The sequence below is a fragment of the Nannospalax galili genome, unplaced genomic scaffold (genome assembly GCF_000622305.1).
Source record: "Nannospalax galili isolate Female #2095 unplaced genomic scaffold, S.galili_v1.0 scaffold263, whole genome shotgun sequence".
Lineage (NCBI taxonomy): Eukaryota > Metazoa > Chordata > Mammalia > Rodentia > Spalacidae > Nannospalax > Nannospalax galili.
Genome location: NW_008350402.1, coordinates 138,686 through 163,495, shown reverse-complemented (window position 1 = coordinate 163,495; position 24,810 = coordinate 138,686). Strand labels below are relative to the sequence as shown.

At 46.8% G+C, this 24,810-nt stretch overlaps 1 protein-coding gene across 1 annotated transcript in view; it reads left to right on the top strand.

Moving 5' to 3' along the window:
* Window positions 1-24,810, top strand: part of Tmod1 (tropomodulin 1) — an 81,702-nt gene that overhangs the window by 12,544 nt on the left and 44,348 nt on the right. Inside the window, exon 2 of the mRNA XM_008847661.3 lies at window positions 10,870-11,038. Coding sequence (XP_008845883.1) covers window positions 10,919-11,038 — 120 coding nt within the window. The 5' untranslated portion in view covers window positions 10,870-10,918. The remainder of the gene's footprint in view (window positions 1-10,869; window positions 11,039-24,810) is intronic.

Here is a 24,810-nt window from a genome sequence, read left to right as displayed (position 1 = left end):
AAATAAATCACCTCCTCACCAAGAGCAGTGACCCAGAGCTCACCCCCATCCAAGAGCTGACCTGTCACCACCCTTGTTTGGGTCACTATACATTCGTTAACATGGCTGAGACCTCATCCTGGCTTTGAGGTCTTGTGCCCCACACTGCTGACTTATGCTGGGTGCATGGACACTGGTGTGAGCCCTCCATCCTCTTCCTGAATCAGGCTCAGCTCTCACCATCAGAACTGGCAGGGTTGGCTGTTGGCCTCTTAGTAGACTGAAGGAAAGGAAAAGAAACTGGCCATTTGAGCTGTGTCGTCCAGATCCAGTGTCCCCATCATGGAACAGGCAGTATGTGTCATGTTCTTACTTTGCATGGCCCGCAGGTCTCAGGGGTGCTTGGTGCTGCATGCCTGGGGCTGCCAGTGAACCAAGACCAGGGCAGGGCTAGTCCATGCTCCCTTCCATAATGGGCTGAGCCCAGGTCAAGCCTTATTTGTAAAAAGGGACTGATGGCCCAGCCCATCACTCCCCTGCCCTTCAAGGGTGGTAGACAAAGAAATGGTACATGTAACCTGACCCCAGAGACCTCTGTGTGAGTCCTATCTTCCCAGCACAACTGCAAGCTTCCTGAAAACTTGGGGCTCTGTTTTCTGTCTTTCCCATAAAGACCCAAAATGCTGTGCACATAACAGGTGATTGGTAACCACTCACCCCGTAAATTAGGCTGTGGAAGTGGATATCTAGAGGGAGGCAGCAGCTGGATCGTGTTCACACTGCACATCTGTAATTCAAGTGGGGACCTGGAACCAGGCCCTCTGCCACTGCACAATGGCCCCATTGGACTGGAAGCTGCACTGGGTTGGAAGTTACTAGGGAGGAAAATGACCATCTTCACAAGGTAGAGAAAGCCGAGTTTGACCTAGGGCCTTCAGGGTTTGTGTCCTGGGAAGAGGGCCGGGATGGGGTTATACATCCTTGCAGGTGCAAAGAACCTTGCTCTGCAAAGACCTTGTGCTTGACCGAAGGCTCTGTAGTCATTGTTCTGAGACTGATACTTGCATTTTAGGACTTGTATTTGTGTGTGTGTTCATGTATATATGTGCACATTTGTGTGTAGGTCAGAGGTCAACCTCAAGTGTTGCTCCTCAGGAACCACCCACCTTAATTTTTGAGACAGGGTCTTTCCCTGGGACCTGGGACTTGACCATTAGACTAGTCAAAGAGTCCCGGGGACCCATCTGTCCTTGCCTTCTCAGTCTGGGATTGTAAGTGCACACCATCACACCTGGCTTTTCATATGGGTGCTGAAAATCAAGTTCAGGTCCTTGAGATTGCACGGCAGGTGATTTACTGAATGAGGCATCTCCCTAGCGTCCTGAACTTGTATTTTTATATGCAGTCTGGTAGACTGCCAAGGCTTAGAACCTCAGCTCACATGGTATCCCCCTACCCCTCCTTCTGCCCCTCTACTTCTTGGATGGGTTCTTGGAGTCCATCTCCCCTGTCCTTGCATCTCCAGGCCCTCCCATTTCTGCCCAAATACCATCTGGTCCCTGGGCCCACGTAGCCCAGTGCGTTCAGTTGGGACTACTACAGAACAAGCACCTCCTCACCACCATCCACCTCCAACGCTTTGGACCACATGCGTGGCAACCTGTGAGTCGGGATAGTAGGAACCTGGATGAGGCTGTTGGGTGAACGATTACAGTGCTGCAGTATCAGTGGGACTGACTTCCTGCCTCTCCACCAGGGCATTGTGCATCCATGCAATGTGTGATGGGAGAGTGAACTCAGAGGCCAGCAGTCTTCTCATGAATACTCTGAGTTGAACAAGGACACTTGGTTATGACATTATATAATAACTAAGATAGATCGAAACAGAATGAGAAAAAGATCTCAGGACCTTTATTAACACTTTTCCTGTCTTTAAATTTTTATTTTAAAGTGTGTGTGTGTGTGTGTGTGTGTGTGTGTGTGTGTGCTTGTGTGCAGGTACCAGAGAGCATGTTGGATCGCCTGGAGCTGCAGTCATACTCCTGAGTGTGCTGGAACCAAATTCCAGGTCCTCTGCAAAAGCAGTGTGTGCTCTTTGTTGCTGAGCCCTCTCTCCCACCCCCTTGCCTCTTTTAAAGACTAGTGGTTTTATTTTGCAGTGAACCCAGCAAATTCTGTAGGCAGTTGTACCAGCTGCTTTTCTCAGTGCTGTGACAAAATACCTGACAAAGGCAATTTAAGGAAGGAAGTGTTGGGGCTCACGATTTGATGGTGCAGTCCATCGTGGTGGGGAAGGCGTGTGGCAGGAGTGTGAGGCAGCTGAGAGAGATGGCTGTTGGTGTTCAACTCTCTTTTATCCTTTTTAAGCAGTCCAGGACCTTAGCTCAGGGAATGGTGTCACCTACATTATAGGATGGGTCTTCCCACCTGAACCCACCCAATCCAGATCCCCTCACAGAAATCCCCTGAGGTTTGTCTCTTATTTGATTCTAGATCTGTTAAGTTGTCAGTGGAGATTACCCATCACAGCAGTCCTTGCCTGGAAGATTCTTGCAGCAAGGCAGGTGGGACTGGCCTACTTTGTGCAGGGCACACATGGGAAGATGTAAGAAAACACATGGGATTGGGGACTTGGTGGCTTAGAGGCCTTGGTCCTCTTCTGGCTTTCCTTATCTCTTCTGTCTGGATCCCATCACAGAGACAGGAAACTCAGGTCTGAAAGTGGCTGTTTCTTACGCGCTGCCAAGGTCTCTCCACAGTGGGAGAGTAGCTAGTGTCATAACCGTCCTCTCATTTTATGACCTTGATCTCTGCTCTAAACATTGAAAAAAGTGAAGCTCCTCCTAACTTCCATCATCTGCTCGTCTACCCTTCCACACCCAGCTGAGTGACGGTTGACTTCTCTTGCTGGCTGCAGACCCGAGGGTGGACTTACTTGTGGACTCTACTCCCAGGGGTCTGTGTCCCTCGCTGGCAATCCACCTGTAGCAATCATTTCCTTCCTCTGAGCTAGGCTGGGACTGGGGGCCAAGCTAAGACATGAGACGTGACTGCTACCTTCACTGGCCCCACCTGGGATCCAGTATCTTTCAGTAGACACAGAAAACATTGCTTCTATGACCACCCTCTCCAGGCTAGGGCTGGGGGCGTCTAAAGGCCAGAAGCACTTGCAGAGGAACTGTATACCAAGGGCTTCCTAAGACCTGAAGGGCACGCAGCCAGCAGGGAGAACATTCCAGGCTTCAGAACACTGTCAGCACAGCCTCAGACTGAAATTCAGGGGACAGATGGTCAGTCAGTACAGCTAGAAGAGGAAGGCCTGGAGAGGGATTAGAAGCCGGGGAGGCGCAGGGGACACCATGTCTTGTCAGCGTCAAACCCAAGACAAGGATTTTTCCCTCTGTCTTGATGGGAAGCTGTTGGGGATAGCTGGAGGCTCAGGGACTGTGTGAGAATGCTTTTTACACAGTCATTTGAGTGTAGGCAATAAGGAGAGCTGGAACAACACAGGTTAGTGTAGTAGGAGGGACAGATAAAAGGATCCCCTGGATTGAAGACCAGGATTCCAGTCACAACAAAAACAACAGCATGTGGGTCCACCCCTGTGAGCTATATAGCATAGCCAAAGTCACAGGCAGGAGGCTGAATGGCAGTGGCCAGGAGCTAGCAGAGCGGAGAGTGGGGGTTAGTGTTTAATGGGCGCTATGTTTTAGCTGAGGTGAATGAAAGAATTCCAGGAATGAATGGTGGTGATGGTTGCCCACTTCAAAATGGTGAGGGACTGGAGTGCACCTAGACAGTGCACCTAGCATGTACAAAGCTTCCATCCCCAGCCCCCCACCAAGAAGTAAAAGACTTTGATTCATATTTTACCACAATTAAAACTTTAACAATAAAAAGAGAAGATTTTTCAGAGGTGGGGGAGGGTTAATGGAGCTGCAGGGGCAGAAGGGGTTAGGCTGACCCCTAGGTGCTTTGCCCAGGTGGCTGCCCCTGCAGCCATAGTGAGATGGGACATTTGCTCAGGGCTGGCCACATGGAGCCTGAGGGATAACAATGCCCAGCATGGAGTGGGGGTTCAGGAAGGGTGCCCAAACGGATAGAGAGCATTTGAGAGTTACTATCACCTGATGGCTGGTGCCAGAGGGACAAGTGGGAAACAGCCAGGCCACAGTTGAGGAGCAAGAAAGGGTGAGGTACAGGGGAACAGGGTACCACCCAAGAGACGCAGTGAAGGGGGCAGAAAGGAAACCAAGACATAAGCTTTTGGTTGCAGGCTGGGACCTCCTCCAGCTACCTCAAGGACAGTGGAAGGAGGAGTAAGCTTTGTAAGAAGCAGGGGTCTCCTAGGAATCTGACTTGACTTGACACCATCCAGGCCTGAACAGGGGTCTGGGCACCTGTAGTCTTAACTTTCTCCCTCTCTCTCAGGATGTGTGAACTGTCCCTCTCATGAGGACTCTTGCTACCTTACCACGTCACTTCCTGAATGGCCTCAGCTTCCACAGTCCCATCATGGTTGCCTAGCTGCCAATGACCACCACATACTTCTGTCACCTGCCTGATCTTCCCTTAGGTCTCAGGTCAAAGCTGCTAGGGTTGAATTGTGTCTCCCCATCCCCCAAATATTCACCTGTGACTATGATCTTACTTGGGAATAGAGTCTTTGCAGATGATCAAGTTAAAATAATGTCATTGGAGCATCCTGACACAATATGACTCTTGTCCTCATAAAAACCGGAAACTCGGACACATACAAAGGAAGATGGTGTAAGAGACAGAGAGAAAAGTAACTATAAACCAAGGAATGAGGCTGGGAATATCATCTCCCTCAGAGCCTTCAAAGGAGCTCTGCCCACACCACTTGATTTTGGCTTCCAGCCTCCAGAACTTAATGCCAAAGCATGATGTTGTTTAAGCCACTGGATTGGTGGTACTTTATTAGGACGACCCTAGGACATGAATACAAGAGCCAAGAAACAAAGGCATTCACTTGCCTGCTTCCTGCTCCCCTTCCTCCTCAGCTTCCCACTCTTCCTCCTCTTCCTCCTCCTTTATCCTAGGCCACCTCATAGGCCATCGGCCATCCAGTCATCTACTCTGCACGATCAGCTGGGAGTAGAGGAGTGCCCGAAGGGTTAAAACATGGCTACCTTGCAGGTTCCCCCTGAAGGAGGCAAGTGGGGAGGCAGCTCTCTTGGGAAGGACAAGGAACACTACAGACACCCTTGTGTCCCTGAAGCCATGGAAGGGACAGATTCAGGAGAAAACAGATCACGTTGTCTGGGATGCAGGATGTTGTGATGAAGGATCATAGCATAAAATCCCTACAGCTGATGTGTCTTCTAAAAGAGAAGAGCAAATACACAAGGGGCTGGTCCATCAAGGATCAGTTTCGTAAACCAACTTTGCTTTGCTTATCAAGATGTTCCCTGGCTGCAATGAGAAGATGGTACAACTGGAAAATACTCATTTGAACTTGTGACTCAGCCCTTCCTGAACTTGGGGAAATGTCGTCATAAACCAAGACAGTGACCAAAGTGTCTCCACACAGTAGACGCTGGAGAAGCCACTGGCAGAATGACCAGCCCCCATCTCTGTGAACGGGGCACACAAGCACTCTGTGCTCCTGGAGCTGCCCTGACAGGAGCTTTCGTTCCTGCAGTATCCTGATGGATGGCCTTAGCCTTGACCCACTAATTTTTACTGTGCAACTTGCCGAGTTTTAGTCCCTGTCACAGCTTGTAAATTTTATTATTTTATGTTTAGCAGTGACTCAAAGCTTCTGTTGTAGAGAATCAGTGTGGCTAGACTGGCTAAGGTGTGACCTACACACCAGATTCGGAAGACTTGAGAGTGTAAGAATGTTTTAAATTTACTTTTTCTCACCAATGCTTGACTCTGGATCCAATTTACAAGGCAGGTGAGCAGTAGAAGCTGCTCTGCTCCAGGAGGGTCATGTTGGGGTTCTGTGGTGGCGTCATCACCAGCTTGCCCATCCCTCCCCTCTGGGACTGGGGCTTAGCCAGTCACACAAAAAGGCCAGTTGCATGATTCTCAGACTTTTATTTGGCGCTTATATATGGTCCCCAAGTAAACACACCAGGCAAGGTCAGAGGAGCCCTTTGATCTCTACAGGGATTTAGAGGCACTTTCTCCAAGATCTCTGGGCAGTTTCAAAGCCACCTGTGCAACCCAATTCTTTCATTTTGCAGTTGAGCAAACAGAGGCCCAGAGAACTTAGAGAGGTTTCCCAGGTAATTACTATCAAAACTAGCACGCCAATCAAATCTGGGATTCTTAGGCCTGTGTTCTATCCTGGACGCCTCTTCTATTAGGAAACAGAGGGAGACCTCGCTTAACAGTTCTGAAATGCAATCTCTTCCAAGCTGTGTTGAAAGATGGAGCCTGCATGGGATCTATTAACACTCCGGGTTTACCTCCATCCTACCCTGTCTCCTCCCCCACCTCCATCGAGGACCCCCAACCACAAGAGAATTCCACTTTGTAGAAATCATCCCTGTGAGCCAACTTGATGAGTGTGGCTTGAAGCTGACAGCTTCATAATTTACCCTTGGAGCGCCTGGCTCTTCTCAGCTTATTGAACACAGTGTCTCATCCCTCTGTGATATTCACAAGACATTTGACATTTGTAAGGGCTTCATAACGCTAGGAATTAGAGATTTTGAATTCGACAGCAGTTTGGGGTAAGTAAGTAGTGGAGCCTGAACTTCAGAGAGCAGGGAGCACATCCTTAATGTAAGTCTGGGTGCACGGGCACATCTGCAAAAGAAGGTGAGGGTACGTGGCAGCCGCCTTGGGAAGGACTGGCTCGCTTCCAAAGCCCAGAAACCCCAGTGCCACAACAAGAGAGAAGACTTCTTCAGGAAATCTGATGACGTCATCTTTTGCGGAGGCATCCGGGGGTGGCCTGTGGCCCGGCCCCCACATCTCTCCTTGAGCACGTTGCAGAATTGCCACCTACCTTTCTCTTCTGGCTCCTTCTCCACATCTTCTGCCCAAGCTGCCTTTCATATGAGATCCTCTCTCCCCATTCCCTATTCTCCAGGGTCCATCTGTGATTCTTCTAAAGTTTCACTGCAGATCACCCAGAAAATGAGTCAGCTGGCAATAAAAAGCACCGAAAGCTCTCAGGTTTCAACACTGCCTGGCTCCCTTGGAGTTGTGCCCTTCTGGGCTCTGTCCCTGTGATGTCCCTTCTTGTGTGATGGTTCCTTGCTATGACCCAGAAGTGACTCTCTGGCATTGCTTTCCAAAACTGGTTTTCTGAGAGTCCAATTTGGGGAACAGTTTCTTAGAGACGTGATGTCATATTCAAAGGGCTGGGGAATTCTACTTGGCAATTTGTTTTTCTGGGAGATGTCTTTGGTGTAGCCATAGAGTAAAACTTTGGAGAAGTCCTGTAGCTCAGGTCTTGTGGAACTTGGTACAATCTAAACCTGTTTGATGACTGTCATAGTCCCATTTTCTGTTGTTGTTCCTAAGACAAACTTGAAAAGTAAAGAGCTTTATTTAGCTCACAATTTTGGAGGCTGATAATCCAAAGTTAAGTGGCCCCATCTGTTCCACCTCCAGTGAGAGCCTTCTTGGACACATCACAACATGGCAATGGCATCATGGTAGGAGGGTATACCAGAAGTAGAAACCACATGGTGAGATCATAAGCCAGAAAGGGACAGGCCAGTCTCGCTCTTTTTTAATAACAACTTCTTCAGGTAAGAACTAATTCATTCCAGAAGATCAGCAGTACCCTCCAGAGGGCAAATGCCTCCAGTGGCCTGACTACCTCCCACTAAACCCTGCCTCTTAAAGGCTGCAATAGCACAATACTGCTCCCCCCCACGCACGCACATGCACACACACACTGGTGACCAGGTTCTAGCACAAGAAACTTTGGGGAAACAAATCACATGTAGACCATAGCAAGAGCCAAAAGCTTGTATTTTGTGGTCTACTTAAGAGAGGCTAATTTGGAGGGTATGCCAGACATCTTTGCAAGTTCATTCTGGAAGTCTCTGAGTCTTATATTTGGGTCCCTCTGGGCCCCAGGATGGAGATCATGAATCCTCTGTTTCCTGTCTTCACTTAGGACAAGCCAAATGAGGTTGCTGTTGGGAGGCCCTTGGGAGGCTGTTGCATCAATAGCGGAGCATTGTCAACTGGCTGTGCTTTGTTTGGAAGCAAATGGAAATGAATCAGGGGAGCCCACTTACGGTCCAAACATTGCATTTTTGGGGTCTGGTCAAAGGAAGACATCAGTCCAGGCTGAGACTTAGAGAACAAGGTGGTACTGGGGTTTCTGGGTTTGAAAGCAAGCCAGTCCTATCAAGGTGACTGCCACGTACCCCACCTTCTCTTGCAGATATGCCCATGCATGCAGACTTACATTAATGAAACATGCTCTCTGCTCTCTGAAGTGGTTGCTTTTTCTGGTAGTTTAGGGAACTCTGGTTTTAGTTTGTTTTAAATCACTCTAATTGTTTTTAGTGAACAAACCCCAGGCTTTACATTGATTGATTGGTTGTCTTTTCTCAGTTTTCACTTTTCTCTACTGTGGAAAATTCCATCTGTCATTTCACAGATGAGCCATGGATGTGTTTGTTTGTTGGCTTACATGGGAGTCTAGAAAGAACTGCTGTGAAGAGGGGATGACAATTATGCAAGGGTGCTGGGTGCTAGGGTGCCAGGACAACATGCCACAGTAGAGTGGCTGGAACAGCCGAGTCAAGATCACGGTGTCAGCTGCTTTGCTTCTTCTGGTGTTTGAAAGGAAGAAGGAGCCCAAGGTCTCTCCCCTGGCTTTGGAGGTTCTCTGACAAGCCTTGGCATGTCGAAACCTCATCCTGCTCGCTGCCTGCACCAACACATGGCACTCTTCTTGTGTGTGTGCCTGAGCCCAACTGTCTTCTTCCTATAGGAACACTATCATGTTCTGTCAGGGCCTATCCTGTTCCAGGGTGACCTTGTCTAAAGTTAAACATATCTACAGCAACCCTGTAAGGGCCACATTCTTCTTTGTCATATGCTACTGGGTTCTGGAGATTCAAATTTGAAAGTTTGAGGCAACACAGTCAATCCATTGCACTGGCTGTGTTACACAGGACTGAATTCATGCCACCACTTTTAAGAAATTCCTGGACTATTGCTCCAAGTGCCTGCCCAAGGGTAGAGGATGGCTTGGCTTAGGTAGGTGGGTGGCCAGGTGGGGACAGACTCACACACAGAGATCGTGTGGAGAGAACTAGAGCTAGGCTGGTTTCAGTGAGAAGCTTCCAACTGTAGGTGCAGCCCCTGGGCAGAGCCCTGGGAGCAGGGAGATGATACAGACTCAGTCCTTGCCACAGAAAAGCCAACGCAGAGGCATGAAGCCACACAGAAGGTGTGGACCCAGTGCTGGGATCGTGATGAGGTCAGGTTCATAAGGCATTGTCACGGCTTCTCAAGGAGGTGACATATCAGCAGGACATGTCATGTCATTAATTTTAGTTAAGCTGAAAGAAGGGACCTGCTGCCCCTCTCAGGTTAGGGGAGACTATGCAGTGTAGTGAGAAGCACCCACAGGGTGGTGTCAGATGCCTTGGGTGCCTTAGGTTTGACTCCGGTGGTTCCCTGAGTCAAAGCCAAGGGCATCTTTGAATTTCTTCATTGGTAAAATGGTCTTACTTAAAAGACCTAAATTACAAGTTCTTCCCTGAGGCTGGCACGAGTTCATAGGTATGGAAACGTCATGTTGGGGGTGTTGGGCAGCACCTGTGAAATGGGCAGTAAACAGTCGACTTCTCCAACAGGAACCAGCAGCCTGGCAATGGCAGGCATGGACTCTGGTGCCCCTGGGCAAGTCACTTCTTCCCTCTGAAGCAGCTCCAAGGAGAGTGGCATGAGGGGTCCAACCCAGACCAAGTCCTCTTACCATGACACTCAGTGATTCCTTTAAAAATCTTCCGTTGTATGGCAGTTAAACCACTGTGGGCTTCAAAAGCCAGCAGATCTGGTTCAAATTGTGGACCTGCCACTTCATGGTAGTGTGACATATGTAGGCAAGTCACTCAACCTCTCTAAGTCCAGTGTCCCCTTAGAAAGGGGGACAACAGCAAATGCCCACCACACAGGTTAAGTGTGAATTGCTTTGCTGATGGCTTGACATTTGGTGTAAAAACTGTTCCTATAGTCTGCTTTCTGTCAGGACTGAGTGAGCCTTGGTAGGTGAGGGGCCTGCATGTTCACTTAACCCTGACCCCTCCCCGTTAAAAGACAAAACTTGACAGTAGATGGCACTCATGGTTCCCACTGGGACATCAGGAGGACTGTCCAGAAAAGTATTTGAACTCTTGAAGAATAAAATTGTCAAGTACTCATAAACCATTTGTAATCACCAATTTACTTCCAGTTAAGGATCATGCCCATTACAGCTAACTAAAATTCACTAATTGGGCTGGGAAGATGACTCAGTGGGTAAAGCATTTGCTATACAAGTGTGAGGACCTGAGTTTGAATCCTCAGAACTCATGTAAATCCAAGTGTCATAGTGAGGACACATCTAATCCCAGGGCTCCTATAGAGAGATGGGAGGCAGAGATAGGACAGTCCCTGGGAGCTTGCAGACCAGCTAGCCTGGCGTACACAGTGGTGAACAGCAAAGACAAACAGCTAGGACTGACACCCAAGGCTATCCTCTGACGTCCACACACACCCCAAAGAAATAAAACCCATTAAATTGCTTGCCCTTGGGACTTTCACTTTGTTGGAGGAGAGGTAGAGAGCTAATCCAAATTAGCCACCGTTAAATATATCCCACCATGTGAGTGACAAGCATCCTTTTGCTTGAGAACAAATCTAGCAAGAATCTAAAATTCTTCCTCTTTCTGGCAGGTCATCAATCAACAGAGAAACTCAGAAGACAAAGACCAGTCCCTCCACCATGTCCTATAGACGAGAGCTAGAGAAATACAGGGACCTAGATGAGGATGAGATCCTAGGAGCCCTCACAGAGGAGGAGCTCAGAACGCTGGAAAATGAGCTGGATGAGCTTGACCCTGATGTGAGTAGTACAAAAGACAGTCACAGACGGGGGTTCCTGGCACCTGAGAGAGGGGCAGTGCCCTGGCATCTGGGGGAGGAGCAGTGCCCTGATACCTGGAGGAAGAGCTGTGCCCTGGCACCCGGGAGAGGGGCCAGTGCCATGACCACATCGGGTGGGTAGGTGGGTGCGCCCCACTGTCTGTCTCCTTATATGACAGTGCACTGGAATGATGTGGCCTCAGCGGGGCTATTTTTAAAGCGTTGCATTACTCATGATTCTCCAGAAAAACAGAACCAATAGTGTGTGTGTGTGTGTGTGTGTGTGTGTGTGTGTGTGTGTGAATATATAATGCATACCTATCCTATTGAGATATATGAGCAACCAACTCATGTGATTTCAGAGGCTGATAAGCCTTGAGATCTGCAGTTGGCAAGCTGGAGATCTGGAGAGCTGATGACCTTGCTCTGGTCTAAACGCTGGTAGGATGAAGACTTAGAAAGAGCCCATGTTTTACATCCAAACACAGAAAACACACACACACACACACACACACACACACACAATTATTCAATCCAGGCAGTTAGGCAGGTTGCAATCCCCCCTGCTGGGGGGGGCGATCAGCTTCTCTGTTCTATTTAGGCCCTCATATGGGATAGGCCCTCCCATATCATGGAGGCCATCTGCCTGACTCAGTCTACAGATGCAAATGTTAATCTCCTCCAGAAACACCTCAGATACAATTAGAATAACACTTGACCAAACGTCTGAGAATTAGTGACCCAGGCAAGTTGACTCATGAACCATCACAAGTCACCTCTCTGTTAACTTGGCATCTGTATGCAACTCTTCAAACCAGAGGTCACTTGCAAATAAAGATGATAGCAGGCCTTAACTGTACAACAAAAAAAATGTCTCCTTACTTCTCTCCTTGATACCCTATAACTTAAATGCTATGATGGAAAAGTAATACTTAAATGCTGTGATAGGGTCTAGAGAGATTGCTCAGTGGTCAAGAGCACTGGCTGCCCTTGTAGACGGGGCCGGGGGTGGGGGTACGGGGGAGCAATGATATTTGCTATCTGCACTCATGTTCAGAAAACAAGGTGCAAATACTCATGACAATTGCAGTCCTGGTTTCTCTGGCTGGTCAGATGGAGGTAGCTGGTATTTATCACCACCTGCTTCTATTGTTCTGCAGTGCCTCTGCCCTCCGTAAGCACTTCCACTGGCTGTGGTTCTTCACCTGACAGGGTGATCCTCAGCTCCATCCCCAAAGGGTCTGGGCTGAACAGTCCTTCTTGGAATAGGCTGTTCAAGTTTTCCATTGATTTTCCTCACAGAGCATAGCAGTCCAAGGAGACACCCCAAGGATTCTCCCATCTTCCGTACCTCCATTGCAGAGTAGTTGGTAGTTAGGTCAGTCACTCCAATCAGCACTGTGACCCTTTCTTCACTTATTGATTCTGAAGCACAAGGAACCCCAGCAGCCAGTTGACAGTCTTCATTTCCTGATCAATGGAATCATTGTGCCTCCTGTCAAAGCACCATTCCTCAAAGAAAGCATTGCTTCTTTAGAAATGAGGCTTCTAGACAAGGAGGCCAGAAGATCAACAGAACAAGAAGAAAAAATGTTGCTAATATGCCACTCAGGGTAACACCAAGTGCTATCGCTCCAGTCAGTGTCCAGCCTTGAATCCTGGAGCTGTGGATCTCGACTGTGAGGGAAACAGAGCCACATGTGGCCCCCGATTCAGAGCACACACAGGCTTCTAGAGAACCATGCCCCTGCAGCACTGTCACCCTCTTCAAAGGGTCATTGCACTTCTCTAGCGAGCTTGCTGCTTCTATGTGGCAGAGAACATGTCCTGGAACAAATCATCTGAGCAATAAAGGACAAGAAGAGCGTCTCTCATGGGTTTGGTGTTTTATCAGCAAATTTTATAGTTGGCAAATTTCAGAAGTTCTTTAATGCTTTGAATTCACCTGTGCTGTCAGGACACCCAGGATTAAGAGGCAGAGGGCTCCAGTGCTGTGTTATTTGGCAAGTCCCACTGGAGCTGTGAGCAGGACCGAGGGAGGCATTCCCAGCAGCCTCCTGGACAGGTCTCCATCCTTTAACTACATACCAGGAATCAAGCACAGTGAAAGTAGAAGTGAAAGCTACTGAAGTCAGTCATTCCACTGGATAGGTTCTTAATTAGAGGTAGAATCTTTCATATTTTTAAAGTCAGTCATTGTTCAACTCTGACATAACAGTGACCAATAGGGAAAACAGTACTTCAGTAACCATCTCATTAGCCCATAAACCACCACAGATGATATGCAGACAGCACAGCTCAGCAGAGAAAAGGCAAGGACAGAGGTTAGATGTCCCACCTCCCATTTTGGCCCTGTCCCTGACATAGCATGTCAGAGGCAGCTGCTGGTTGTCTTCCCTCAGACCCCAGTGTTTGACCCAAGAGATGATGGAGTTGGCTGGTCCTGTTCAGAAGTCATCTTCCAGGCACCTTTAACCTGGTTTTACCTATAGACTTGGTTTCTTTCCAGATAGCCCAGCATCGTAATTTAGGGGCTGGTCTCAGGTCCCATGGAGTGACACATCCTTCTGGCAATAGATCCTCATCTTGCTGTTTACAATGGTTTCCTGTTTAATCACAAGGAGATGCTTTCCTGGTGGGACTGCTCAAGTTGATTGTAAAGTGGTCCTGATGCAGAGTCTTGGGCCCCTCCTCCTTCCCCTGCTTCCTCTATCAGCCCATGTTTCAATGAAAACAGCAATGCTTCATCTGTGAAATTGTCCATTCCAATTCTATTCTAGACCACGGTTGCATAGAATTACAAGAGAGTATACTTTTAGGAGTGAGAATACAGGCCAGATGGTTCCCTCTAGTTAACCTGGTACTGGGTACCAGCATTGGAACCTGGCATGGATCCTGCCCCTAGTTAGCTCAAGGTATGCCATCTGGATCACGTCTGGGGCAGATGTCGCTCAGAGCGGAAATGACTTCCTTCTGGTGGGACAGTCTACAGAGCAGGCGATGTTAGAGCATGGCCCTGGGCTAAGTCAAGAATGAAAGCAAGGAATTCCAGTTGAGTGCAGTTCCTTGCATTTGCTGGGAAGGCAGTTTTGGTGTGGTTTCTATGAAAGGTTGGATATGATTGGAAAGGGAATGGACTATATAAAGGAGTTGGGGTGGCAAGACAGTCAGTTTGATCTTTGCTTGGTGGCCTGGGATCCTTCAAAGGGCAGTGATTCCATGTGGCTTGGTGGTTCAGGAGTTCATCCAGCTGCCCGCCAGACATGAGTGTAAAGGGCTCACGTGGGAGTCCTGTGTCCTGGGAGCTGCTGGGGACAGATGCTTTCTTGAAGGTAAGGAAGAATGCTCGCTACATGTGATGTGATGCACTTGAATCTCTGCGTTCCCAGGAGAAGTGTGACTATCATCATCACCCCAGACATCCTAGACTTTTGCTCTGTTGGAGTCACCCTGAGATCCTGGATAGGGATGAGGTCAGACGAGGCTGTGTCTACAAACAACAGGTGATGACAAAGTTCAGACAGAACCCCAGTAGTGAGGAGGGAGACTGTCACTCCCAAGGATGATGCTGAGGCCCTGGCTAGGTGCCCTATTCACCCCTAAAGTGACAAAGAGCTCCCACAGGGCCCGCTACCCCAAGCTGTGTGGCCTCAGCAGAAGTTCCCAGGGCCTCTGAACCATGCAGCCAGCTCTACCTCGAAGGTAGCAGGAAGAGGCCACTCTGTGGGTGCCCCCAGGAGGGAGGAACAGGGTACATGAGGCTCAGATTGCGGCCCAGCTCACGTGGTCACAGGACAGGGTGCCAGGAGTCAGATTGCAAACTGGCTGGGTAGAAGCAGTTGTGAATATAGATCCTGGAGCAGGCACGGGGCCATCCGAGACCCATGATTCGCAACTACTGTGGTTTCAAAAGTGACATTTTCAAAGACCTCCTTTTTTCTCTTAGTTCAAGAAAAAGAAAAGAGAAACTGGAGAGGAAAAGAGATAGGGGAACCCTTGGGTTCCTGTCACAGCTATACAATTGGCCCCTTCACTGAACTGGGTTCTCTTACCTGATTTGCAAAACACTTATGAATTTTGAGAGGTCAGGTGAATTCCCTCCACCCCAGAACAGAACATTCCAGCTCCAGTTTCACTGGGCAGGGGCCCAGCCCTGCAATCAGGGTTCTGGGAAAGGCCAAAGGCATGGAGGCCAGGAGCGGGGGGTGTAGCCCAGTAGGTGCCTGATTCCCTCTTTATGGATCAGGATCAGACCCAAAGGGAAAGGAACCTCCCCATAGAGCAGATGTCCAGACAGAACTAGAGCAGATACAGGTCCCCTGGTGCCCAGGCACTGCCCCTGGGTGAACTCCACACTCCTGAGTTTATTTTTATGACAAGGTGCTGCTGTGGAACTTAACCATGAACATGCACTGTTCGAAGCACTTTGGAGACATAGCTCGCTTAACTTCATCATGGTCCAAAGCAGGCAGATACTCTTTTCATCCCCATTTTATGGATGAAGCAGTTGTGAGAGTTGTCCAGCTCCCACACGCAGGCAGTGGCAGAGCGGGGAAGGGTCCTGGAGTTCACACCCTAGTCACCTTTCTAAGGCTTTCTAGGAGTCTGGGGGCTTTAGGTGAGTCTGGGCCACAGATGTGCTCTGGTTTTGTGGTTTCAGAGAGTGCCCTATGCAAACCATTCCCTTTCTTTCTGGAAAGAGTTGGAGACACAGAAGGCCCTGCTCAGTCCTGTCTCTATTTTGGACCCAGGCCTACATTTCTTCCTGTTTGGCTCTCAGTTCCCCTCTCTGTAAAACAGACCCAGTTGGTCCAGATGGTCTTGGACACTCTACCCACACAGGATTCTCCGAGCCCCTCCTGGCTGTCTTACCACCTGAAGACAGCAAATACTTCAGAGGGTGACGTTTGAGCTTATGCAATTGTTAAGCCGATGTCATGTGACAGAGTGGAGTAGGAACACTTGGAAAGCAACTCTGTTTGCAGCAGAAGATTCCAAACTTGTGCACATTTAAAAAAAAAAAGTCCTCTCAACTTTATATCTCTTGCTCTGGAAAAACTCGAGCTTATCATGAGATTGTTGCCCTGGAGTCCCGCAGGAAAGGAATGCCTCATGGCTAAAAGTATTCGCTGTTGACTAACTCCCTGGAGGATCTGTCCTTTCTCTCTCTCTATGGTTAAGTGGATGATGCCCTGAAGCTCTCTGCCAACTCCTCCACTCAGATCCCTTTGTGCTTGTGCTGTGCAGTGAGGGAAATGGGCTTGGGAATGGTGACGTGTGCCCACAACACTGGGCTGGCTCTTAACATGATTCACAGACACTCAACAGTTCATAGGTCAAGTGTTATATGGACCAAGCCCTCTGAGAGGGTTCAGCATTTAGCTCCATTTTAAGGATGGGGAAACTGAGGCTGAGAGGAACAGGGCTGGGGAGAAAGTTCAGTTAGCAAATGTTTGCCTTATAAGCATGAGCCCGAATGAAAATGCGAGGAGATAAGGCTCTCCCCTGAGTTCCCAGTGCTAGGGACTGGGAAAAGCGGATTCCTTGGAGCTCATTGGCTAGACAGTCTAACCAGTCAGTGAGCTCCATGTTCAGTGAGAGACCCTGTATCAGCCTCTGGCCTCCACATGGGCAGAAACTAGCAAGCACATCGGCACACACGTGAGCAACGTGTATACACCACACACACACACACACACACACACACATAAAAGATAAAAACTGATATATATATAAACAAGAAATTAAGACTCTACCCAAACAAATAATTTAACTATTATTATCACTTGCTAATGAGACATTTTGGGGGAAAATGTACTATTTAAAAAGCTCTCTCTGTAAAAGGATCCACATATTGGCAGGGGAGGAGGTGGTCAAGTAATCCCAACCTTATAAAGGAATCAGATTCTAAGAATTGATTTTAAAGTCAGCTGTTGGGAATTTGTGACACAGTATCACCACAGAAACACCAATGGAAAGCAGGCCGTCCACAAGGCCTGACATGACATCATGATTCTCTATGGACATGTTCTTGCATGGTCAGGGCTCTGAATTTTATGGGCATCATCTCATAGAATCTCCACAAAGATTCTGTGATTGGTCCTCATGGGGCAGAGGTCAATGTCACTCTATAGATGGGAAGAAGCTAATGTAGGGAATCCCACTGCTATTAACCAGCAAACCACGTGGCAAACCACATTCAGCAGACCTTGCCTTTCTGTGCTCATGTGTCAAGGGTTCTGAAAACAGGTAGCCAGGATTGAAGGAAGAAAGGATGGAGGGGCACACCTAGAACCATAGACCCAAAGCTGCAAGAACACTTTGGAGCCATCAACTACACACACACACACACACACACAGATACGGGGAAAAGACCTTGACTGTGGAGTTCTCATGGACATGTGCTTCCTTTTACCAAGCCTTTATGCCAGGCTCATGAGTGTCATTATGACCATTTTAGTGATGAAAAATCAAAGTAATGACAAGACTGTGACCTGAGAGGGGTAAGGAGCTCACCGAAGGTCACACCGCAGTCATCAGAGAAGTCAGGGCGAGGACCTAGGGCTTCCCGTCACACCGCAGATGCAATCCTCTCTTCCCATGCCTGAGATGGGGTCCTGCAAGGCACAGGGCAGGCCTGGCTATCCTGGGAGAAGCCAAGTTTGGTCCATGGGCTGTGGTCCTCCCTTGTAACACAAACCGGCAGAATTGCAAGCCCAGGACAGAAGTAAACAGTTGAAATGGAAAGGAATAAATCTCTCCTCTAAAAATAGGCTCTCATCCTTAGAAACACTGCCGGGCAGCGTGTGCAGAGCTGGGGATGGGCCTGGCAGGCTAGGATGAGAGGCAGGCCAGGCTGCAGTGTCCCCACCCCACCCTTGTCTCCTGGCTCCCTGACACCTCTCACTACCCTTCACCCTGTGTGCTTCCCAGAACCCCCTCCTTTCTGCCCCTGGAACCAGAGTCCTTTCTCTCAGGTCTCACTCCTTTCAGGCTGCAAGATCAACCATCCCCCATCCCTCCTTGTTGCTTCCCCACCCCAACCCCCTAATAGAGCACCTGCCCCCAGACAGACATACCACTTTTTTTTCAATTCTGGAATTTTAAATAACAAATGGAGAATGCAGAATAATACCTAGTTTTTCACTGTCCAAATTGAGTCAAATGTTAAAATCTTGTCTCATAGTCTTCAAAAGAAAAGATACTGCTCTGGGTAGAGCTTGAACTTGATTTCTTGCCCCCAGCCTATTCCCTCTCTTATGAGCACTTTTTACCCTCAAGGGAGCAAACCAGGTAGCCATAACATCTGGGAGGAAATTCGGATGAAGGAAGGAAGATGGGTCTGTAGTCAACATGACTCATCTTTTACTCTTCCAATATTGGAAAGACCTATATACGAAGAAATTGACTATATATAAAGCAATTCAGTGTATATGAAAGAATTTCACTTGCCACTTAAACTTTGAGGAAGAAAAACAACAGCTAAACCAGTCACACAGAGTAACCAGTTTGGCCTCCTGTTGGAGAGACAGTAGGGAGCGGTGGAGAACCAAGGCAAGGGGGAGTTTGTCTAAAGGGCATCTGCCTTTTGGCTTTGCCAATTAATGCCTGTGTGAGTACACAGGTTCAGTATTGCCATGCAAGCTAGTATTTTGAGAGGTGCTAGAAATCTGGTTTCAAAAAGTACAGGCTCCTGGTTTTGAAACAAGAACATAATAAACTTTGCACTTCTGTAATGAAACACTCTAAACAAAACCAGAAAACATCTTCTTCATCTCCCCATTTGCACCCTCAGCTTCTACTTCACATGATGGGCTTTTGCATTTTTAATTTTTGTTTTAAAAACATAGGTGTAGATATAGATGCGTGTGTATGCATATAAACATGATTATATCAAAGGGACCTTGAGGGACGGGGAAATGGCTCATTTACTGTGCAAGCATGAGGACCTGATTTCAGATTCCCAGCACCCATGTAAAAAGTCAGTTCTGGCTATGAATGCTGTAACCTCAGCACTGGGAGGGGGGCAGAGGCAGGTAGATCCTGGGGCTTGCTGGCAGCTAGTTTAGCTGAATGGGTACACTCCAAATTCAGTAAGAGACTCCATCTCAAAAAAAAAGAAGGTGGAGAAGTGATTGAGGAAGAAATCCCAAAGCCAACCTCTGGCCTCACACACACATGTATACATGTATTCCTTCATACAATCATACAACACACAAGTATGCACACAAGAAAGAGTACCCAGAGCACTGCTTGACACTAGTGGAACTTTATAAATGTTTGTTGCACCTGAATATTTGATTTACTAAGTTACTAAAATCTAAGGTTTCTTAAGACTCAGACCCATATCACACTGTCACTGATAGGAGTGGAACCTCAGTTTCAGACACTTAGGATGAGACCTGGTTCTCCCATGGGACCCCACCTGGCTTCTGGGGTATAGTCCTAGAGCACAATGAAGAGGGGAGGCCTATTTGCCAAAGTATAGACAGAACAAGCCTGGATGTCTAGCATGTGACTTCAGCAAGGCCCTCACCAGGCCTCAGTGTCACCCTGCACCCAGCCTGAAGGCTGACCCACTTGCTCTCTTTCTTCTTTGGGGTATGAGGGGTTCAGCCACATAGCAGAACCCCAGCACTCCTGGTGCCCAGACTAAAGGAGGCACACTGAGTATCCTCTTGTTTTTAGACATCACTGATTTCTTTGGCAAAAGCAATACAATCGTTTATTTTTGTTACTGTGGAGAATCAGGTTAAGGGCCATTCTATGTATGGTTTACCATCCATCCAAGCAGAGTCTGCAGATTCTTGAGCGTGCTTATTATAAACATTGTCATCTGTATGCAAACTGGGCAAATGACTTCAGTTTTCTAAGCCTGAAATCGTTAGTGTAGAGATCTCTTCAGATTTTATAACAGAGCTTCCAGGAGTCTGTGATCTTTTTTTTTTTTTTATAGTACATTGTGTGCCTGGACAAGTACACATACATCTTACCGAGCCCACAGTAGTCTAGCCAGGATGGTTTCTTACACAGCCCTCATGAGCTACAGTGACAATAATTGTAGAAAATTCATCTTTCATCTTACAGGAACCTGTTTGCAAGGCGTAAGACCCTCTAACAAAGATCTGTCAACCTCTGTTGTCCTTTGGATGATTGGACTCCAGCGAGCAGGTGCAAAGATCAGACTAAGATGCTGACCCACCATGCCTGGCATCCGAATTTAGTGTTACACTGGTTAGTAGGATGTCACTGTTTAAAATCCAGAAGTAAGCTGGGTGTGGTGGCACATACTTGTGATCCCAGAAACTTGGGAGGCTGCAGCAGGAGGGTTGCAAGTTTGAGGACAGCCTGGGCTACATAGTAAGTTTGAGACCTTGTCTCAAAAATAAATAATAGGGGGCTGGAGAGATAACTCAGTGGTTAAGAGCACTGGCTGTTCTTGCAGAGGACCCAGGCTCAGTTCCCAGGACCCACATGGTGGTTAACAACTGTCCATAACTCCAGTTCCAGGGGAATCCAACACCCTCTTCTGACCTCCTCGGACATTGCATGACATGGATCCCCTGGAATTACAGTTGTTAGCCGTCATGTGGATGCTGGGAATCAAACCTGGGTCCTCTACAAGAGCAGTCAGTGCTCTTAACCACTGAGCCATCTCTCCAGACCCTAGAGATTTCACATTAAAACAAGCAGATCTAATCACCGCATCCACATTCCTTCATGTCAGCAGTTTGCTGGAGCTGGGTAGCATGGGATCAAAAGCCATATGTCACAGTCATCGCTATTCTCCCAGAAGTCTCACAGCTGTCATTTTAAGCTAAGATCAGAGAGTATCTAGAATCCCCCTTTAAAACATACAATGACTTTCCCCCATAATACAGAATGAGAGCCTCTGTGGTGGGGCGAGAACTCACTCACTTTCCTTTGCACGCACTCTGTAGATAGTGCTTGAGAATGGAGAATGGGATTCAGATTCCTTAGAGGTTAAAGGTCTCTGCTTGCCTACAGACACCATGGAACCTTTACAGGTGAGGATGCACAGCCTGGTAACAGATCACTCTTCAGTGAGTGACCCCCTTTAAGACTTTGACCACCATATTATTCAGGGAAGGACCATGAGTGAGTGAGACTTTTCTTCGTTAGTTCCTCCACCTCCCCACCACCCCAGTCTCTGTTCTACCCAGCTGAGTCATAACTCAACTTCCTCACATACTGCCTGGGCTCTTCCAGTATATGTTTGTTGAGTCAACAAAAAAATAAAGGAATGAAGGATACATTTCTACATATATGTGGTCATCAGATATTCCCCTGACCAACAAGAGGGTGGTAAGGATACTTCCCCACCTGTTGGCTAGCCCGTGTTTAGGTTCTAACCATTGTAGGTGATCCAAAGAAGTATCTTCTCCCTGTTATCTCCTTCTCTGTTCATGTCCACCCCAGAGTGTATCACGCTGTAAGATACTGCCACATTTTCGATCTGGCTGGCTCTGGCCTGGCCAGTCTCAGCATCACTGCTGGCCACTGGACCAAGAACAGCCTCAGTTCACTTCTCAGCATCCCAAGACCACTTAGTTCAGTCATTACTTTAACTATTTTCATGATTCTTTTCCAGGTAACATCTGCCATTGGAAAAAAAAAAAAACAAAAAACCTAGCTTTTTGTTTTAAAGATATAATTCACATACCACGATATACTCATTTAAAGTAGACAATTCAATTTTGAAACAAGACTTACAGTTATCTAACATTTCACCACAGTGAACTTTAAAGTATTTCCATCAAATCTAAAAGAAACTTGCTGTCACTGCTGGTTCCCTGCTCCAGCGCTCTCAGACCGCTTAACTCGGGCTGCTGTAATGGAGCGCTGCAGACTGCCAGGCTTGAGCACCAGAAGCCTATTTCCCAAGCTCTGTAGGCCAAGAAGCCCCATCCTGGGGTCTGGAAAGGTGGTTTCTGATGGAGGACCTCTTTCTGGGTCAGCTGACTTCTCTTTGTGACCTCCCGTGGCGGATGCTTGAGGGTACACAGCAATCTCTTAGAAGGACACTAATCCCCGTTAGGGCTCATTTACCCTTTATTACCTCTACAGGGGTCCCATCTCCCAAACAGTCACATTGGGAGTTAGGGATCCAGCATATGATTTAGAGATAGGAGATGGTTCTGTCTGTAGTACTAGCCCTGGAGCCACCATCTAGGTGCTTTCTGTCTCTACAGATTGAGCTGTTCTGGACATCATAATTTAAAGCACATAATATTGGCCTTTTGTATCTGACTTCTTTCACTTAGCATATTTTCAAAGTTCACTCATGTTGTAGTGCTTTGTTCCTTTTCATGGCTCAGTAATATTCAGTTGCATAGATTGACCACATTTTGTTTATCCATCCATCATAAATAGACATTTAATTTACTGTTTTGGCCATTATGAATAATGCTCTTATGTACATTTGTATACAATTTGGGGGTGAACCTATGTTTTGAAATTTTTTCCACCTACAAGGGCAATTTCTGGGCCATATGGTAATTTTATGTTTAACTTTTTCAGAAACTGACAGACTGTTTTCCAAAGAGGCAATATCATATTACATGCTTATTAGCAACAAAGTTCCAATTTCACTACATTCTTGCCAACATTTGTTATTATCTGAGCTCTTTATTGGGCCCATCTGGTGGCTGTGATTTGCCTCACCTTGGGCTTGATTTGCATTTCCCTGGCGGCTAATGGTGTTGAGTATCTTTCCATGTGCTTCTTAGACATCTTTGGGAGGGTTTTTTGGCTTTGCTTTTCTTTTGAGACAGTCTCACTGTGTAGTCCAGCATGGCCTCAAACTAACCTTTTGTCTCACCTAATGTTAAAGGCATATGCCACCACACCCAACTTCTCAGGAATTTTTTAAATAATTTAAAATTTTTCATTTATTTATTTAATAACAACATGCTTAGAAGAAGAAGCATTTCATTACATCAGCACTGACACATTCAATAACAATTTTCTGAGCTAGGCTGCATCTCTTACAAAATTGGCTGTACATTTTTAGGTTTACAGTTGAATTATTACAGTTACACAATATTGTACTCAGTATAAACCCTGTAAGACATAAAATTAAATGAGGTTTTAACCTTTAAAAAAGATCTCCATTTCATTTTAGAGTATATTTTTCCCTGCAGACAGACTCATTGTTTTTGCTACTAACACTGAGATGCTGGCGCTTGCATCTCTAATCTGTATGTATCTGATTATTACTAGTCACAGTGGGTTATTTTCTGAGCTCCTTGGCATCTGAGCATGGATTTAAAGTTATCACGTAGATTTCAATGGTCATGTTTGCTACTAACACTGAGATGTTGGCGCTTGCATCTCTAATCTGTATGTATCTGATTATTACTAGTCATAATTGGTTGCACTTGGATCCGTGGCACTTGTGTATGTCTATAAAGTCATCGGGCAGATTTCAATGGTATTGTTTATCACCTCTACTAATTAGCATGGCGTAAATTTCCATGGTTCTTCCTCAAATATAATACATTTTTAAAAAATTTGTTGATTTGTGTGTGTGTGTGTGTATCACACAGAACATCCCAAACCATTTCACTTGACTATACACCCACTTCCCAGATAGCACCCTCCCATAGCCTCCCTCCCCCCACTAGAGCCCTTATACTCTGATATCCCTGCTGTCTGCTGTGTTGTCAGCACCCCCACCCATTCCCCACTACTTGCCTGGCTTCATGTCTTCTTATTTATGAGTCCATGTGCACATCAACTTTATTTTTTAAAAAATATGTGTGTGTCTATATATAGGTATATGCACATGCGTACAAGTGCCATAGAAACCAGAGGCATCAGATCCCCCCTGAAGCTAGAGTTACAGGTGGTTGTGAGTCCGCCTGACATGGGTGCTATGAATTGAACTCAGTTCCTCTGCAAAAGCAATACACGCTCTTAACTTCTGACACATCTCTCCAACTCCCCACTTTATTTATTTATTTATCTATTTATTTATTATTTATTGAGACAGGGTCTCTTATTGAATCTGGAGCTCACCAATTAGGCTAGGCTGGATGACCAGCCAGCTCCAGGAATTCTGTCTCCATCTTCCCAGCACTGAGATTATAGGTACACATTGCTTCACACGGGTGCTGAGGATCAAACTCAGGTCCTTATGCTGTGCAGCAGGCACTTAACCAACTGAGCCATCTCCCTGACCCCTCGTTGGGAATTTTATGTGTTCTTAGAAGAAGCATCTATTCAGATCTTTTGCCCATTTTTATAATTGTATTGTTTGTCTTATATTATTGTGTCCTGAGATATTTATGCATTCTGGATATTGGACCCTTATCAGATACATGATTTACAAGCATTTCTCCCAATTCATCTTTTCACCAGTGTCCTTTGAAACACAAATGTTTCTAATTTTGGTGAAGTTCATCCATTTTTTTCTCTTGTTGCTCGTTGTTTTTGTGCCATATCTAAGGAACCATTGCCTAATCCAGAGTCACAAAGATTTATGTCTTTGCTTTTTTCTAAGAATTTTATAGTTTTTGCTCTTGCATTTAGATCTTTGATCCACTTTGAGTTAATATTTATATACAGTATGAGGTCATATGCTGTTTTTGAAAACAAGTCAAAGTGATAACCAAGAGTTTAAAAAGATTAACTCTTTGGTTCGAAGATTCTTTGATATTTTGTTAAATATATCCTTTAATGGAAATAAACTGTAACTCCTAATGATGCTGATATAATCACAATTTACTT